Consider the following 18201-nt stretch of genomic DNA (forward strand, 5'->3'; position numbering starts at 1 on the left):
TGGCTTACATCCAGCACTGAACGATGGCACGTTAGAGGTTGCCCTTCCTGGAGCTCTCTTCTCTTCTCCCTGCCCTTCCCCAGCCCAGCATGAAGAGCTGTGAGGAATTCCTCACCAGGGTTTACTGAACTTGAGGCTCTAAACTCCCACTGCCAGCAAACCAAGGCGGGGGAAAAACGAGCAAGTGGCTACTACAGGGGTCACAGATTGAGGCATTATACATTGACGGCATCGTCGGAATGATTAATTTTGCCCTGAAGCAACCAAAGAGCACGAACCGAACCGCTTATCCCACTCGCAGGCAGCTACAGGCGCAGGTCTCGCACCTCGGGAGTCTGGAGCAGGAGACCCCCCCCGTCCTCACGCCGCTTAGCGCAGCGACCCCCGAGAACCGGCGGCACAGCAAAGCGCCTGACCCCGCCGCAGCCGGGCCGGGCCGGGCCAGACCGGGCCGCTCTGCTCTGCCAGCCGCGGCCGCCGGGGGGCGGAGCGGCCGCCCCGGTGCTCGCAGCGCTGCGGAGGCACCGGGCTCTGCGGCGGGGCCGCCGAGAGCCGCGGGTGAGCGCCCGGCTGGGGCTGCTCGGCCCTACCGGGGGAGAAAGCCGGGAGGGGGGGGGATGCGCGGCGGGGGCAGAGCTCCGCAGCCGGGGCCAGCATCCCCCCCCCCCCCGCGCCGCCACACACACCCGGGGCAGCGGCGACCGGGAGCGCTGCGTGAGCGGCGGCGGGGGCCCTGGGCACGGGAGCGGGCAGGAGCGGAGGTACGCACCGGCCCGGGGTGGCGGGGGGCCGGCGGGGGTCCCCTCTGCCCCCAACCCCGGCGCAGCGGGAGGGCAGGGCCCCGGGAGGCCGCTCCTTTCCGGTTCGCCCCGGGGACACGGGTCTGCCGCGGACACGGCGCTGGAAGGGGCCGGGGAATCGGTGACAGCGAGGCATCGCGGCTGCGGAGCCGGCTCCGGTGCTTCGCACCGGTGGCATTTCACCGGGCGCCGCGGGCCAGGGTGCGCAGCGGGGAATGGAATTTGAACCCCCGGCGCACCCTCGGTCGGCGGAATCGGCCCACGAAGTCCCTGACCTTTTTGTGCGCCCCGCACCCGTGCCAAGCGCAGGCCGGCCTTTGCTCCCCCCAAGGAGAGGAAGGCTCCGGTGCTCTCGCTGCGGGAGCAGGCAGGTATGGTGCGAGCCAGGCGGCCGCACGCAAATCCGGCTCCTGTGCGAGCTGTGAGACAGCAGCAGGCTGAGGTGGAGCAGGAGGAGTTAGTCGGGCTGAGTCATGATTGGGTTCGCCCCCGTTGAGCCTGTCTTCCTCGTTGCCTGTGATCTGCAGACTGCTGACGTTCCGGTTTCCCTCCTTTACTTTTTTTGCTAGGGATGACCTCTAAGGATGCTTCAGGTGAAGCTCATAGTAACTGGAGATGACTTTGGCTATTGTCCTCGGAGAAACCAAGGCATCGTGGACTGTTTCCTGGCTGGTGCGGTATCTAACGTGTCCCTTCTAGTCAACGGAAGTGCTGCAGCAGATGCAGCCAAGCTGGCAAGGAGGTAAGCTACTTTCTTTAGCTCCTTTGTGGACAGCCTCCCCAGGCCATCCACGCAAAGCCAAGCCTGTAAAATCTAGTGTTTTGTAGCCCCAGTACAAACACTGTATCACAGCCCAGGCTGGTATAAGAAAACCAGATTCCAGGCATATTTACTAAGACGCTTCATAGTAAACCAAGTGACCTGCCAACTGTACCCATAATGGCTCTTTCTCTGCTGTTAGCCACTGCAGTGCACCTTTTTTTCCCCTTGGGATAGAACGCTACTTACACAACTTAGCTAGGAGAGTTTGGGTTTGTTGGACGTTCTTTTCCCACACTTCCAAAAGATGCGCCATCAGAATGAAAGTCCACGCTATATACCCAGAGCAAGCTGCTACCCCTAAAACTATTAGACCATAAAAGCACAAATCTTTAAATCTCATTTATTTTGATGCATTTCAGCCAGGCTGAACACAGGATCAGCCAGGTTCATTGAAGGATCAGGGAAAGGTGCGATTCTGCGAGGGCTAAGTTGTTAAGTCTGGGCAGCAGAAAACTTGGTTTTTCCACCCCAGAAATCTTTTAAAAAAGCACCTCAATATTTCTATTAATTCAAGGCTTGATAAATCCATTTGTAAAACCTGCATACATAAAGAGAGGGACGATACCTTGTACTTACCACCTTTACTCCTTCACTAACTTTTCAGAGAGGTTGCTGGCACACTTGTGGCTCTGTAAGAAATCAAATGCTATGTGTCATTCTCATAGGCTAGCCCAGCAAATCCTTTAATAGGAAGCATTACTTGTATTTAGAAGGTAAAACCCAGCTAATACATCGCTCCAGTGTGGGCAGGCACTTGGAAGCAGGAGTATGTTCTGAAAGAGAGAGCAGCAGGGTTCAGAAACAATTCAGGAAAGCAGAAAAGGAAAGGAGCTATACTGGTACTAGAAGAACTGAGACCTTATGCTTCAAATAAAGCTGCTGCAGAGGACAGTTGCATGAGAGTCACGCTGCCCTTGTTCTCCTTGAGCATCTCGCCCCAGTTTGGCTGTGATTTTAGGGGTACTTGGAAATTGCTTGCAGCTTGTTCCTTTGATGTTGGGTGGTACAGAAAAGCCAGGGTGTGGTGTTAGTGGCAAGCTGGTCTTCTGTTGAAAAGGTTAGAGATTACACACAAACATTGTGAGAGGAACTGCCTCTGAGATGATAAGGGGAGAGGTGGAAGGACACAACACTGTTGAGATGCCTAAAATCCTGTTAGTAAATGAGACAAATGTAAAACAGAGATAAAACCAGCACTTCTCTCAGACACAGAGGCACCATGAAACCCTTTAAGCCCCAGTGCTTGGGTAATGTTGTCAGCTATTTTAGCAGTGGTCTTTAGCAGGCTTTTAAATATAGAATCCACCTGGCCTCATTTCCGTAGGCGGAAATTAGGCCATGCAATCAGAGGTTTAAAAAACATCTTTGAGTCCAGGTCATGACACTTGTGCTGACAGCCGGTATGGGTGTGAAAAACCAGGTTGGAGAGCAGGTGACAGCGGAAGCTGCAACCTGCTGCTACAATTTCATTCTTTTGGGGAGGTAGTTTTGAATTGTAAATGTGAATGAAATGGATTTATATTTATTTCTGACAATATAAGCAGGGTGACTTTGGGAGCATCTGTTCAGCACTGAAGATCAACAGCCCAGGTTCTGCAATTCCTCGTTTGTGTAACTCTCTGCAGCTGTATTCAGCCTTACCCACACGTGGGGGAAGCATTTGCAGGTTTGGGAAAAAGGGTTGGTCACGTTCTAATGCAAGCCCGACTTCAGGTGCTGCTAGTACACATGCATTTAATTGGTACCTATGCATGTAAATGAAATCTTGTGTCACCCTTAAGATGTTTGTTCCTCTGTTGCAGAGGTTCACACAAACTCTTTTTAGACACAGATATCTAATAGGTCAGACTTACTAGAAATGTCATTAAGTCTTCCTCGTCATATGGTGCAAAAATGGGAAAGTATCACTGTTGCTTGACTGCCTTGCCAATGTTATTCCCTCTTCCCCCTGCTAGGTGTTGTCTCCCATCCCACTGTGAATATTGAGGCTTTGCAACATTTTGTGGTTTATGGGATGAAAGTCTGCCCTGTATTTTCTCCCCATGTTTGTATTCCCCCACAGACACTCAACTAAGCAAGTACAATATATACACACATGCATATGTGCTTAACTCCACAGCAGACATTTCAGCCTTGACCAGTGGGTGTAAGCAGGGAGACTGGATCTATCACCAGCTGAGATAAGAAGTTTGAAGCAAGTAGCTTGCTCTTTCCTGCAGTGCATTCCAGTGTTGTGGGATTTGGTCTTTTGCACACATGGTGCCAGGATTGTCAGAGTGCTGGACTGTTTCTATGGCTTGTGGAGATTATCTGGGTGGCTCTTGATTAACTGTCTGTGACATGGTTGCTCGTCACTGCAGGTCTTGGGCTCTCTCTCCTCACCTGGTTTTCAGTTAATTGGACACAGGCAAAGCTAATTAGTAACAAGACAACTTTTCTTGCAGGATAGTTGTCCTTAAGCACCTCATGCTGCTCTGCAACATTAGGACTCAGCATCTTTCAGAAAGGAACACAGTTCCTCTGGAATTTCATTCTTCCCTTCATTTTCACAATAATTCTGTAGGCTTCTGAGTATACCATCTGTTGCCCTGTGTTTTGATTAGAAGCCTTGGCAGAAATTTAATGGTAGTCAGCAGATCTTTGTATCAGCTCTAACGCAAACTAATTGCAAAACAGCAGAACCAAACAGTAAATAATACACCTTCCCTGACATCTAGGTTCTTGATCTTGGGCTTTTCTCGTTCACTGTCACAACTGGGCTAAAAGAAGGGACCCACTCACTGCAAAAGAGAAGTTTCAGCAGAGGCCTGATTCATCACCAAATGACAAACCTATTGATAGCAACTGCTAGAGCAGTACATAACCACAACAGCAGGTGGGAGAACAGACTTCCATTGTGGTTTTTGGTTTTTTTTCAGTAACTCAAAACTTTTTTTTTTTTTTTTTTTTTTTAATGGGGCATAGACTGACTGCGACTTCCTGGTTATCCATATAATATAATCTTGATTTTCTACTTACCAAGCCTCACCCTGAAGTCAGCCAGTCTTCCTGATGATTATTCCAGAGCCTTTCCCAGAGATTGGAAGGGTTATTTTGTTACCTGAAATTAGTAGGTCCCTTCATTTTTCCTTAGAAACATGGAGATAGCAGAAATGGAGAGACCTAAGATTGTTTGCTGCCATGTTTTCCCCTCTTTTATCAACCAGCTCAGTTGTCACTGAGTATTAGGACCCTTTTCCAGATAATTATATCTAAATACTTGATGAAGAGTGACATATTTTAGAACACAACCTCAGTCTTCCTGGTTTTTCTGCAGTTTAAATGCTGAACATCAGCTACACAAAAGCTGAAACCCCCACAACATCTGGGTACATTTAATAGGAGAATCTAACAAAACCACATTTAATTGCTGTCTGTGTTTTCACTTCCTTTCCCATCAACACTAATTGCAAAATGTGTATGTAAATTGTGACTTAATTCTGACCCTCCCAGTCAACATCTGACTAATCTAGAAGTCTCTCATGCTTTCTCATCACCCTTTTATCTGACTGTTAATCACATAGCAGACAGTTCCACTGCTGAACTGTGTTTGGGTTAGGGGTGGGGCCCAATCTGAGGCTTTGAACTAGAATCTGAGATCCTATTAACTTTACTGGCAACAGCACTTTTTGCTGATGTAAGGTCATGGACACAGGAGCTTCAGTTGATACAAAGATGTAATTAAAAGGAAAGTCATGTCCCTAAGCTATATTACAGTACCAGTTCTTAACACTGCAGAGGCTTTGGAGTGTTTCCTCCAGCAGAAATAAGTCCTTAGCAGTAATAGAGCAAGACAAGATGCTATTTGATGAAAGACAGTTAGATCTTACAGTTTGCTGAAGGGTGAAAGGGGGGGGGGGGGAAGTATGCAAATGCCAAAATGCAAAAACTAAGAGGTGTACTTTTTTGCACAAAGCACAGCCTTGCTTTGGCTGCAGGCACTTGGATGTTTACTGAAGCAGGATGTCTAGATACAGATATTTACATGAGGCTCTTAATTGTGCCACAATTGGGCTGACACCTGATGAACCAGTAATTTCCCGGATAAGGATACAAACAGGATGTTGAAGGTGGCATCTGTTTATCCATCAAGGAAAAGAGTAAGTGCCATGCTTATGCCAGAGCATGCAGCCTTCAGCAAGACAACTGGGACTGTGCTCGGCGCATCACGTAATTCCCACAGCCACTGCAACTGTTCCCAGGAGTGCAGGAACTGCAAAGGGTCCATTCTGTGGCCAGGCAGAACCCGGGGCACTGTTAGTCATCCACCAAGCTCAGAAATGTGCAAAGCTGGTGGGCTGTTTAAAGAGTGACTCAGTATAGTAACAGTCTCCAGGAATCCTTTACTGCTAAGGATATGAGCGAACAGGGATTGCAGCTGCGCAAAAGCCCATTGCCTCAGCAGAGACATTTGTTCAGAGCGTTCGTGTGGCAAAACAAGCAACTACTTGAAAAGGAAGCATTTAGCTGATTCTATTTACTCTCTCTATTTGATGACTGGGCTGGGCTTGCTGACTCAGAAATCCTTCCAGACTGAATTCCTTGTTACCCCGTGTAGCATTTGTTGTAAGGGTATCTCCCCCCCCCCCCCCCCCCTTTACAGGGCATGCTAAGCAGAGAACCACAGAGCCAGGCTGGCTTTAACAGCCAACTTTCTCTCAGTGGAAACAGCTCACTAATGGATTAACCTTAGTGGCTGCAGAAGCTACCGGCTGAACCTCTTCTCAACAAGCTCACAGACAGCCCAGTCTAATGCTCCTTATGCTATAGGAGTACACACGTGGAGACACTGTCCTTTGGCTTTATCAGGAGTGAACTGAACCCCTGTGCTAAATCCTGCTCTACATCTGTGCATTCTCCAGCACAGTGGGACAGACTTGCAAACACCTAGACATGGGCCTCTCCAAACAGATTGCAGAAGGGTCATTGCTGCTTAAAACAACCATCAAAATGAGTTTAGAGATACCAAGCAGATTCCTCAGCATCATTTTGTTTTGGCAATGCTAGCTGTTACTGCAGTGCTTTTACTGCAGAAACTAAACTGTTGCTTGAAGCTCAATGCCAATCATTTTATTTTGAATTTTGGGTGGAGCAATCAGCAGTTAGACTTGACTAGCAAATGTCCCATCTATAAAGGACTTAGGCAGAAGAGCGGGTATGAGGCCAAACCCACAACAGCTGAGCTCTGTTCCCAGTGTGGCATCACAAGCTGCATAAGCTGCTTGAGCTGCTGGTCTCTGCTTCAGTATTTCAGCCAATAAAATAGCAGATACTTTACAGTCTTTGAAAGATGTGGGTAACTATAAAGTATGTTTGTGTAGTAGAAACAATCATCTACCTTCTGAAAAAGGGGCCCTTCCAGGATATTCCCATAACTTGACTTTTCTCTCTGTCTTTTTTACAATACAGCATGCCTTGGCATTGTTCTTTGGTTGCAGAAGCTACATTTCAGTGGTGAGAGGCACTCAGGAGCAAAAGTCAGTCCAGTGTGTGTAGTAGTCAGTAGGAAAAAAGCCTGTTGGTTCAGTCTTAAAGCCCAAGCCTCTGGTCAGGACAGAGCATGACTGGAGCCCTGTCTCCCAAGGCACAGCCCAGCTAATTACTATAATGCTTTAAGTTTTGCTCATGTTTTCATCTCATTGCACTTAGAACTTTAGATACTCATGCAGTGCGTGTCAGGACGGTTAGGAATAAACACCAGGCAGCAGGGCATTTGGTGCTGAATAGGAGCATCATTTGGCTCACTGCATCCAGAGGAAACACACATATTCTAGCTAGCAGCTAGCACCCTGCTGTGCCCACTATGTTGTCCTCCTTCCCATATCCTTACAGCTTTCCCAGCATGCCTGCTTCTGTGCGTCTCCCACAGATGAATATTTCTGAACAAGTTTCTCCTGTGCTGTGCTTTGAGTTTTGGTTTCAGTCCCTGTACACTAGAGCCATTAAACACTAGCAGTTCCTCTTCAGATGCCTCAGCATGGACAGTCTGTCAAACCAGCCAGGACTAAGCCTAAGAGAAAACTATTAAGATATTCAGCTGGTGTTAGCCAAAGCTCTGAAACATGCTCTAATGTTACAGTCAGAGTCTCCCCTTACAGGGAGAACAAGGCCAGCTCTCTCTGCACTTCCACATTCTGCACATTCCCCTGGTTTCAGCTCAGGCGGAGGAGTGGCTCTAATGTTACGCAGTGCAGTGCCTGGCTCCTTGGTGTCCCACACCTGTTGGAGGGGCTTGCCTTTTCCTGGAAATAGCTTCCCTCACAGCATTTGAGGCATTGCACAATTGGAGGTAGTTCATTCGATGCTCCTGGGAGACAACACTGAGAGGCTCAGCTGTTCATTTCTTGCCCTCCCACAACACATGAGAAGGAGAGCGCTCAACAAAAAAAGTCTTCCATCTGCTGATTCATGGTAACACATGAATCCTTTTTCTTACAGACAGCAGTGGCTGTGGTACAAATAATGCTATCAGCTGATGCAGTCAGAGCTTCCCAGACACATGATAAAGAATCTGGGGTGGACTTCTAAAAAAACCTCAAACTAAACCACAGGCTTGCTCTCTGCCTTTGGGCTCATGCAGGGTACACAGTAGGTCACAGGATGGAGGGGAAGGCCTCCTGCCACAGCACCCCTTCTACACTGCCTCCTGCCCTGGCATCAGCTGCCTGCTTAAGGCCCCCCCACTCCCAATGACAGCATCTTCCAGTTCTTGTATTAGCAAGAAGTGAGTGTGCACGTCATGTGCTCAGGGCCCATGCAGGAAAACCAGATGAACACTTATTGTCAATTATACAGTCAGGCCCTACTGCAGAGAAATCACTAAATCAGAAAAGCCAGAGAGGACCTTTCTCTCTGTGAGCTGTTTTGCTCCATCAAGCAAACATTCAAGCTCCCTAAGCACACAGTGGACTCGAAAGACATGGACTCATTTTGTTTCACAGAGCTGTCCATACAACTTGACTTGTAACATTTATGTCTTTGAGAAGGAGCAGCATCTAGCAACAGACTACACCATCTGCCTGGAAGCACAAGACATGGAAGAGCCAGGAAAAGAAACTTTCAGTCCTGCAAGGGCCAAAGTCTTAGGACCTAAAGGAGCTATAAATGACTTTGACTTGGTCCAATCCATCTACAATCCTTCTGTCTCCAGTAACTTGGTGCTTCACTAGTCACCTTCAGGGCAGCAGACAGAAGGGGAAGATCTGTTTTTTGCCTACTTTGCCTAAATGGAGATTGCTTTTGGTTTCCCCCTTGTGGTACAAGGGCTGTAACAGGGACAGATCATGCCCAGGTTTAGCAGCTCTATGCAGAAGTTCCAGGAAGAATTTAAAGCATCACAGACTTGTTGCCTTGAAATTAACTCTGCACCATGACTCAGACTGGCAGCACAGAAGGAACATTGCAGTTCTGTCATTTACTTACTGTGTCAGCCAGAGGCCAGGCGTTGTCTTGGAAAAAGTTTCAAAGCATCATTTTGGCCACTGATTCTGAGGATTTCCAGAAGTGCTAATGAAACTCAGCACAAATCTGAGCACTCACAGGTCCTGTCTTTATTGTATAGGGGAATCCACAGCACAGATGAAGAAGGAAACACCAACACTCTGCAAAGCCCTGTGGCTGAGAGCTGCTCTGCAGATACACTAGCTCCATAGTTCTGTTTATTTTCTTTTTTCTTTTCCTTTTTTTTTCTTTTTTCTTTTCCCCCCTTTCTTTTTAATGTTGCAGAGTGCAACTAGTTAATACATTGTACCCTTGTGATTCCTTAGGAAGGCTCTGTGCTTACACTGCCAATCTCCCTGCAGTAATCCTTTGTCTGTGCCAGAGAGATGCTACTTTGTACAGCTTAGCCTTGTCTCCCAGTGAGTGATCACCTGCACCAGTAGACAGAAACCTGGCCACTGTGGGCAATTTCAGCTGCAGCCTCTTGGACCAGGAAACCCTTAAACTCAGACAGCATTTACACTTGTAACCTATGCTGTTGCCGTAACAGCTGCCTTGGGCACTGTTTATATGTGACTGGATTCTACTTAAGGGCAGCTTTGGAAGTTGTCAGGTAAAACTTAAACATCTCATAAATGTAGTATCTTTAATAGGGTGAACAACTCAAGGGAATACCTAGCAAGGGCCAATAAATTGCTTTAGAAAAGGGTTGCAAGGTCCAGATTTTTCTTTTAGTCACTAGTAACTGCAGGGCAGTTAGTAGTAGCATACAATTATAGCATTTTGTGCAGTTACAGCATTTTAATGCAGTTATAGCATTTAGCCTGAGATACCTTGTGGCTACTCTCTCCACAAGTCAGGGTGGGAAGAGTTGGGGGAGTCTCACAGACCGGTCCTTGGCAGACTGCACAGGGTTGCTGTTACCTGGAGATATTCTGCTCTGGTTAGTGTTGTTCTGTGTTCCTTTCTAGAAAAGCAGGAATACAAAGATGTACTCCACTGAGTACAACACCACTTTTTAGATCAGTCCAGATCTTTCACTGAAATCCCCCCCTTTGGCCACAGTAAGGAAGGTAGAGGTGCAAAGCTTAACAGGCATTTCATTTCTCTTACAGATACAACATCCCAATAGGCCTGCATGCCAACCTCTCCGAGGGCTCTCCTGTATGTGAGGTGCTCAAGACAAACTCTTCTCTGCTCAACCAAGATGGATTCTTCCATGGGAAAATGGGATTCAGAACAGCTCTATCAAAAGGTCTCCTGAATATGTCAGAGGTAGGAGAAAGCCAGATACAACCATGCAATTTGCTTTCCTGATAGAGGTCAGCCTGCACTTATCCCAGCACATAACAGCTGAAGATCTTTCCCAGGTCCCAGCTGTGACTAAGCTTAGAGATGAACCTTGACTGTGTTGCCTGGACAGCTGGACCTGGCATTCTGGGTCCCAGGCCTAGCTCTGCCAAAGGCTCTGCAGCCTCTGAGAACTCATTCCTCCCTGCTTCAGTGCCTGCATACACTAATGTCCTGTTAAATACTTATCTGAGGGGGCAGAAGAGGCATTGGAATGGATATTTACAAAAACCCTAGAGATCAGTAAAGGGAAAATGCCAAAGAAGTGCTAAGTAGGCAGTAGGCTTTTCATCACCTTGTGAGAGGCTTTTGTTGTCTAGGGAGATGGCTGGTTTTGTCCCATGAGCAAGGATGGATGTGTTCAGATGATCAAAACTGCCTATGGGATATGAGCACCCATTTCACCATTCATTTTAAAGGGAAATGTGTATTCAAACAGCCTATGTATTTTAGAAAATCCCACTATCAGCACCATCCACATAAAGACTCCCATGCCTAAGGGAGGTTCTAGGCAACCCAGCGGCATCGCATGTCCATTTTATATATCATAGCACTTCGTGCCTCCCAGGACCACTCCCCGAGTACTGGCCAGCAAGGTCTCCAGCAGCCCCCTTGTGCTCTCCTCATCTCAGCCTGCTGACAGGTTTTGCTCTGACCCTTCTCTGCTGCACAGGTGAAGCAGGAGCTGAAGGCCCAGGTGGAGCTGTTCCATGAGCTGACAGGTCACCTACCTCCTCACATGGATGGGCACCAGCACATCCACGTCCTCCCAGGTAAGAAGGGAGTCCTCTTCTTCCCAGCGCTGAATAGGTGAGAGAGTCGGAGAGTCAGCTCAGAGGGGACTGACTCCCCTTGCCACAGCTCCCTGTTTGGGCAATAAACCTCACCTTAAGATATTTGCTCTACAATTGCAGTGTGAATGTTCCCACCTGGGCCCTGGGGAGACAGTCCTGCCCCGGGCCCAAATTGGCTGCTTGGTGACCTGGGTCTTCCCATAGCAGCACAAGAGGATTAATGGCACAAATGGCTCAGGTTATACCTTTTCCTCCAAGGACTGATAATTCACCTCAGCGTCCTAACTCCATGCTCCCACCCACATCGAAGGAGGCAGACCAGGGCCATCAGCAGACTGGCCAGTTTAAACTGGAATGTTTGAGTTTGCAAAAGCTGTTAGCTCCTTCAGGTGCTACAAGAACTCCATCCTGTCAGTTGTGTTTCTGCACCAATCTCTGCAGGCCTCAGCATGCTTTACAGAGATGAGCAAGTATCTTTAGTCCCTGTTTTGCAAATAAGGTCACTGTGGTACAGAAATGGAAAACTGAGTGAGCAAAAATTCCAGATTTCCCCACTTCAGCACTCAGCTGCCTCAGATGACGTTGCTTTTGGCAATTTACCCTCACAACAAATCTGGCTGTGCAGGGACTTGATGAAGAACTTGTTCCTGACAGTGCAGTCACCTCTGGTGCACTCTAGGACCAGAGTCACTAACTTAGAAGGGGTTGCTGGACTAAATGCTCAGTGCTGGAGGGAAGACAAGGCACCTTATAGCAGATGTTGAGGGAGTAATGTTTCCAGTACAGAAGGGGACTCCCATCCAGATGGAGAAAACCATTTCAGCAGAAGATAAGCCAAATGGGATTATATTTTCTTAAACATGGAAAGACGTCTCTGTGCTAACAGCTTGCAGGGGACATGATGAGCTGGGTATCTAATTCGTGACTATAGTGTCTCTGTTTTTACTTACAGAAGTCAGGCACGTATTTGCAGAGGTGTTAGAGGAATATGGGATTAAGTACACACGTGTCCCAATAGAGCCAGGCCTTCATAACTGTGACTGGATTCCACCATCCCTGATGGACTTTTATCTGGGAGTAGAAGAAGATTCTTTTAACACCGTGGATGTGTTTACAAGGCATGGAATAAGGTAAGACAGGCATTACTCATCCTTTTTTTAGTAAAGCTTTAGATCTTATCAGTTCCTGATAGCATCTTTTCAGAATGGTACACCACTTTTCTCTTTCCACTTTGGGGCTTACAAGAAGGTTCAGGAGGAGTACAAAAGTGCTGGTGGCACTATGGCTTAGTAAGAAGTTTTGCTTGAACAGAGATGACTCACTTCTCACCTGAAAGGGATTGTTCTTTCAGGGTATGTTTCTCAGCCTTTCTAGTGAAGCTGCAGTAGCCTGGCATCTGGGACAGGAGGAGGCTGAAGTGCTGTATCAACACTGATCTAGGGAAAGTTTTCAAGAAGTAACTTTTCATCTCCCTGGAATAGTGGAGAAAGGCTTTTATGTAGCAGGGAAGAGACTAATTAGAAACAAGCATTTGTTGTTAAGGGGAGGCATGAAGCTCAGAGCTTGCAGTGCCACAGCAGGTGACCACTGCTCTAAGCAAACAATCTTGTCAGTGTTCTGCATCTCAGGGGCCAAACCCCAAAACCTCAACCCTTCCCCCAATAACATAGTTTTCTTAAAGGCTTAGACGTGTTTTCTGGATTAAAGACATTTCATTTGAGACCCTTGCAGTCACCTGTCCTTTGGGGCAAATTTCATTACTTTCTCAGTCTACTGAAAAAGAAGTTCTTGTTTTGGTGTTTTTTTTTTTTTTTTTTTTTTTTTTTTTTTTTTTTTGTATCAATTGTTCTGAATGCTTGCAGCAGGCTGGCATTTCACCATACTCCTTCCAGCTGGAGCACACGGACTCTACTCAAACAGCCCATATTTAAGGGAGAGAAGGGCACAGCAACTCACAGAGCAGTTCATCAGGAGACAGTAACCCTCCTTTTAGAGCAGTTTCACAACAGGGGCAGTGCAGGGGAGTTTAGTGGAAACCTTGCATGCTCCAGGGCTCCCCATGCTACCGAAGGGGCAGGGGTGGTGTTGGTCTACCTCTGAGAAGCTGCTGCTCCGGCGATCCACCTCTCCAGAGACACAAGGAGGAACTCGTGGGGCTGCCCCAGCTGTGGCCACCCCCGCTTGGACACACACCATGCTCCACCTCGTCTCCTGGTGTTGGGGGAGGTGAGGAGGGACAAACGCTTACAAAATAAACATGTAACATGAGGAAACCCAGGAAAATAAGAAGAGTGCGGTCAGCTGAAGTCACAGGGAACCCAACTCTGCAACTCAATTTCAGCATCTGTGCAAAGAGGTACCACACTGAGCCCCTGGAGGTCAGTTTATGACACTGGAGAGCGCAAGACTGTGCTTACCACATAGCAATGAGGCATTAGCAAGTTTAGTCAGTTTACAGTTTAAAAAAGTTCAACTTTTTTTCTAACTCCTGCAAACTCTTCTCAAGAAGAGCTGAATGTTCAGCTGGACTCTTCCTTGATTGTGCAGGTGAAGACTCCAGCCCTGGTTTCTTCCAAAAACTTTCTCATTCTGCCCTCACGTACACTTACACAGCCATCCTGGGCTTGTATGTGCCACACTAGAAGAACTGACATGTGTAGCCAGACTTGAACAAAGAATTGTGTTGAAGCTACGTAAGAAACCTCCTCTAGCTGGTGTCCTCTTAGCTGTGTGGTCTTTAGCAGTAACATTTTGTCCAGTGTTTTGCCTTTATTATGGCTCTTTGATACATTCTAGCAGGATGCTTTGTTAGCAGGGTGGTTTTCCATTTTATTTCAGTCACTTTTTTTGTTTCCACTTAGCCAAAATTTATTATCTAGAGATGGTTATTATTCAGGTTTTAATAGGCATAGCAGTGGTAATTTATTTTGATAGTGTGGCATTTCTCAGTTTAGTTCTGCTCTTCCCTTTCATGCCAACAAAGCGCACCTGTAAGCTCACAAATGCCAGACAACCTTGTGCTGTGACAGTACACGTAAATACAGTCATAGCAGCAGTACTGGGGCTTTGCTGGGACTTTCTGACAGAGTGAAGGACTGCTGCTTTAAAGAGTATCCTGGTTTCAATAGTGAAAGCAGCATTACTGGCTTGTAGTTCTGGTTTTACTTTTGTTTATAGTTAAAAGTCTTACACCCCCTCCCTCATTTTCTATCTTAATTTTTACGTAAATTTTGATTCCTAATCCACTGTATGTAAGACACTCTTTCCTAACTACCTCGTTGGCTTTAATATCAGTGTTCCCTCCTCTGGCTACAGATGGCCAGACATTTACATAGGTTTGAGCACCATGGGCAAGAACATGTCCATCAGTAACATCTGGAGCGCCATCGACACTGCCATCGTGGAGTTCACGTCCAAGGCGTCCTTACCCGCACACCCGACGCCACAGAGCAGGACAATAACGATTGAGCTGATGGTGCATCCAGGGTACCCAAGTGTCCCACCCGTCGGCGGCTGTGGGGATGGACCAGACGATTTCTCACAGTCCTGGGAGCGCCTCCATGAACTCCAGACGTTAATTAAGCCAGAGCTGCAGAGCCATTACAAAACCAGGAACATCCAGCTTTGTTCATTCAAAGATCTTTAGGTAAACAAGCACACATACACACATACATGTATTCATACTCTGAAGATAGGCAGTTGCTAATGTCCCAAGAAGCCAGACCACTGTTACCAGTGTAATACCTCCTAGTACAGCTGACAGGAGCTGCAAACAGCCTGGGAACAGCATTAGGGTGTCCATGGAAGAGCAACACCCTACGAGCAGCTACAGGCAGTACCCCAGAGCCCTGACTGGCAGTTTTTAGGCCACAGCATCAGCTCTGACCGTGACAAACCTCGTGTCACCCACTTATGCACCGTTCCAGCGCGGCATGGCAGCCAAGGCCCAGCCCTCCTCCCAGGGCTCAGTCCTTGCCAACGCGATAGTGAGCAGCACGGAAACATGGTCTGCTGCGAGGCCAAGGAACACGCTAGCACCCTGAGGGTTCTGATCATTTCTCTTTTTGGACTTACCTGCAAAAAAAGAAACGTGCTGGGGAGCAAGTGTTGCTTTGGAGCAACCGCTCAGTGTAGGCTGCCCACGGGAGGCCTGGCAACCTTTAGCATTTGGTTTTCTTAAAGCGCTCAGTCGTGGTCCCTTCCCCTCCACTCGTACCTGCCCATCGGAGGTGAGGGGTACGTTACCTTCAGAGCATTTCTCTGGTCAGAGCAGTGGGATCACAGGTTTTGCACGGTGGTGCCTGCAGCCAGATTCCACGTACGGCCTCAGCCAGCAGTAATTATGGCTCTTCCTCTTTATGTTGCCTCTTGGCACTGAGCCACCATAGGAAAGTAACATCAGCCACAGCCCTTTTAGAGAGGCTTTTCTTTTTTTTTTTTTTTTTTTGGATGACTTTGCAAGACCAGCAACTGTTGACCCATCTGCTATTTCAGTAACTGCTGCATATGAGAGCTCACCAGCAACTGTTCCTGCACTGCCCACTGCCTCTCATGAAAAATGCATGGGATGGCTGCGTACCAACTATGAGCAAGTCATCAAGTAGAGAAGGTCCTTGTATGTGTCCATTTTTATTCCTGTCATGAAAGCATTCGATCTTCAACAAGCCCTAGTAATACTGGTATGTTTAACTGCATTCTTAACTGTAGCCCTGTCACTCACATACAATTTTCACACAGGAAAAAAAATATTTTAGATTGTTTATCCTCATTTTCTGTGCAAAAGTGATCTATTTAACGTAATCATTTTTTTTTTTATAATATTAAAAATGTGAAGATGATCATCATTCTTTTAAGTGAAAAATAAACTCAGGCCTTTTTCTATTGTAATGGTTCAGGAGGCTTTTGGTTTTAGTTATAGCTGGAGAGCAAAATGAACCCACTCACCTATCTGCTCCTGCTGCGACTGCCTGCAGAGTGCTGAAAGGACGTCTCTTTCTGTCATTAACGGGAACCGCCTGACCTTCCCTATAAAACATCTCTTCTGTACAAACATGAAAAACAACATCAAGGGCACTTCAGAAAATATTTTTCCAGGTTCCTTCCTAAATTAATGTCACAATCAATTTGACAAGTTTGTTTTTTAAAAAAACCCATCCACTGTACTGTGCAAGTGCCCCACCACACAGCTGAGTCAGATGAGAGCAGCAGTTACCTTCTGGAATGACTCGATTTCTGAAGCTCGTCCCATCGGTGTTTGACGGCAAAGTTCCTGCTATGTGATAAAAGAGAATTAAAAAAAAACCGGGAGATACTAGACCTGCAGAGAACAGCTGAAGTTCCAGAGCACAGTTAGACCCGTGAGTGCCATCTAGTGACTGATGGTATTTTATTCACATGCAGGGATAAGCCTGACAGCAACACCGGTTACTTAATAGCAGATCTCAGCTTTTTAAGTAACATGACCATATTTTGATAGATATTTTTTAACCTTACTTTTAACATTTAAATTGCTCCATATTCTAACCGATGAATTTTCTCTGATCACAACCATCAGGACATTACACACGTGCTGACTGTTGTATGCATTTTCTGCTAGCCAAACACTGAAAACACGACAGGCAGTCTTACCTGAGTTAGTTCTGTATTGCGAATGAAAAAGTATTTTTCAAATTCCATATTTTTAAATGGACAGCATTAACCCCCCAATTTTCTTTTAAATGTAAGGCAGTTTTAAATGGAGAAATGAATCAAGAACCACTAAAAGACTTCTAAATAGGGAACCCATAAAATGTACAGAGATACAGGAGGAAGTTTCTCAGTGGTTCTATGAAAGCTTTAAAGACAACACTGAGTTCAAATTAAAAACACGCTCAGACTGCTACCTATGAATGTCATTGTAGCAGGATACTTAAGAAAAGAAGTCTAACCCCCAAATCTCTCTGAAAATAAGACCATGCCACAAAGCCTTTGAGAGCAATTTTTATTAGGGTAGCAGAATGGAATTGCAGAAAGCCTATACCAGTACTCCTGGGTGTAGTTTCACCAGTATGTTGTTTTTATTTTGGATATTAAACTGCACGCTTAGAATTCAGCATGGCTTAGGGAACCAGAGAGAACAAGAGCTTGATTTCCTGAGTTAACATAGGACTTTGTAGTTTGATTTTTTCTTTCTCCCCAGACTTCAACCATACAGTACAGTATTTGATCTCTGTCTTTTTTCAGAGGGCTGCCTACAAACAAAAGCCATCACTTAGGTTACATATCTTGCAGTTTAGAAATTGAACTATGAAGAACACACCAAGAGAACTGATAGCAATATCTGTCTTCTATGTGACCTTTGCAGATGAAATCGAAATAGCTGGTATAGCGCTGCTGTAGGCCTGTGTGAATCGACTGGAGTTCCGTGAATTACCCAGCCCTTCCAGTTCCCTTTCAATGGCATCCAAGTCACACCAATTCAGATAAATGCAGTCTTTGACCTGAGAGGCTTACAACCAGAAAGTACGCTATTTACTAGTAACGAGGGCAGCAAACTAGCACTACAGTTTTGTTTTAAATAAAATTTAGAGAATGGCAAGTTTCCATGCCAACAGACATGATCAAAAGGTACAGTGACTCATGTGATGCAGAAGTTACACACTTCAGTTTGACAGATAATTTGGCATTATTTTATTATGAATCCGAGTGAGCATGAATGAAACAAAATCAGTACCAACTTTCTGCAAATGAAGACACAAAGATGTGAAAATTTGGTAATAGACAGTGCTCTCACAAGCCTGAAAACACTCAGGAAATGCAAGTTTCCGTAAATAAGGTGAATGTGGTTTAACTTTATTTACCTGCCAAAGAATCTGTCTAAGAACACTTAAACATAAAATTTCTTAGCTCCCTAACTTATAAAAAAATTTACTTTCAACAGAGGTGAGGTACTGGGCTGTCCTTGTTTACACTAAAT

At 46.3% G+C, this 18201-nt stretch overlaps 1 protein-coding gene across 4 annotated transcripts; it reads left to right on the forward strand.

Annotated features, from left to right (window-relative positions):
* The first annotated feature begins 506 nt into the window (after positions 1 to 506).
* On the forward strand, positions 507 to 17172 carry YDJC (YdjC chitooligosaccharide deacetylase homolog). Of its 4 annotated transcripts, XM_075041596.1 has the most exons (7): positions 584 to 761; positions 1370 to 1542; positions 10218 to 10377; positions 11126 to 11225; positions 12199 to 12376; positions 14562 to 14892; positions 15741 to 17172. In XM_075041596.1, the coding sequence occupies exons 2-6, from the start codon at positions 1385 to 1387 to the stop codon at positions 14890 to 14892; spliced, it is 927 nt and encodes a 308-aa protein (XP_074897697.1). In that variant the 5' UTR covers positions 584 to 761; positions 1370 to 1384; the 3' UTR covers positions 15741 to 17172. The 4 variants fall into 4 exon arrangements, with proteins under 4 accessions (XP_074897696.1, XP_074897698.1, XP_074897697.1 ...); XM_075041595.1 differs by lacking the exon at positions 584 to 761 and adding an exon at positions 507 to 558 and having other exon boundaries at positions 14562 to 17172; XM_075041597.1 differs by lacking the exons at positions 14562 to 14892; positions 15741 to 17172 and adding an exon at positions 13109 to 14534 and having other exon boundaries at positions 569 to 761.
* The last annotated feature ends 1029 nt before the right edge of the window (positions 17173 to 18201 follow it).

The sequence above is a fragment of the Buteo buteo genome, chromosome 11, assembly GCF_964188355.1.
Source record: "Buteo buteo chromosome 11, bButBut1.hap1.1, whole genome shotgun sequence".
Taxonomy (NCBI): Eukaryota; Metazoa; Chordata; class Aves; order Accipitriformes; family Accipitridae; genus Buteo; species Buteo buteo.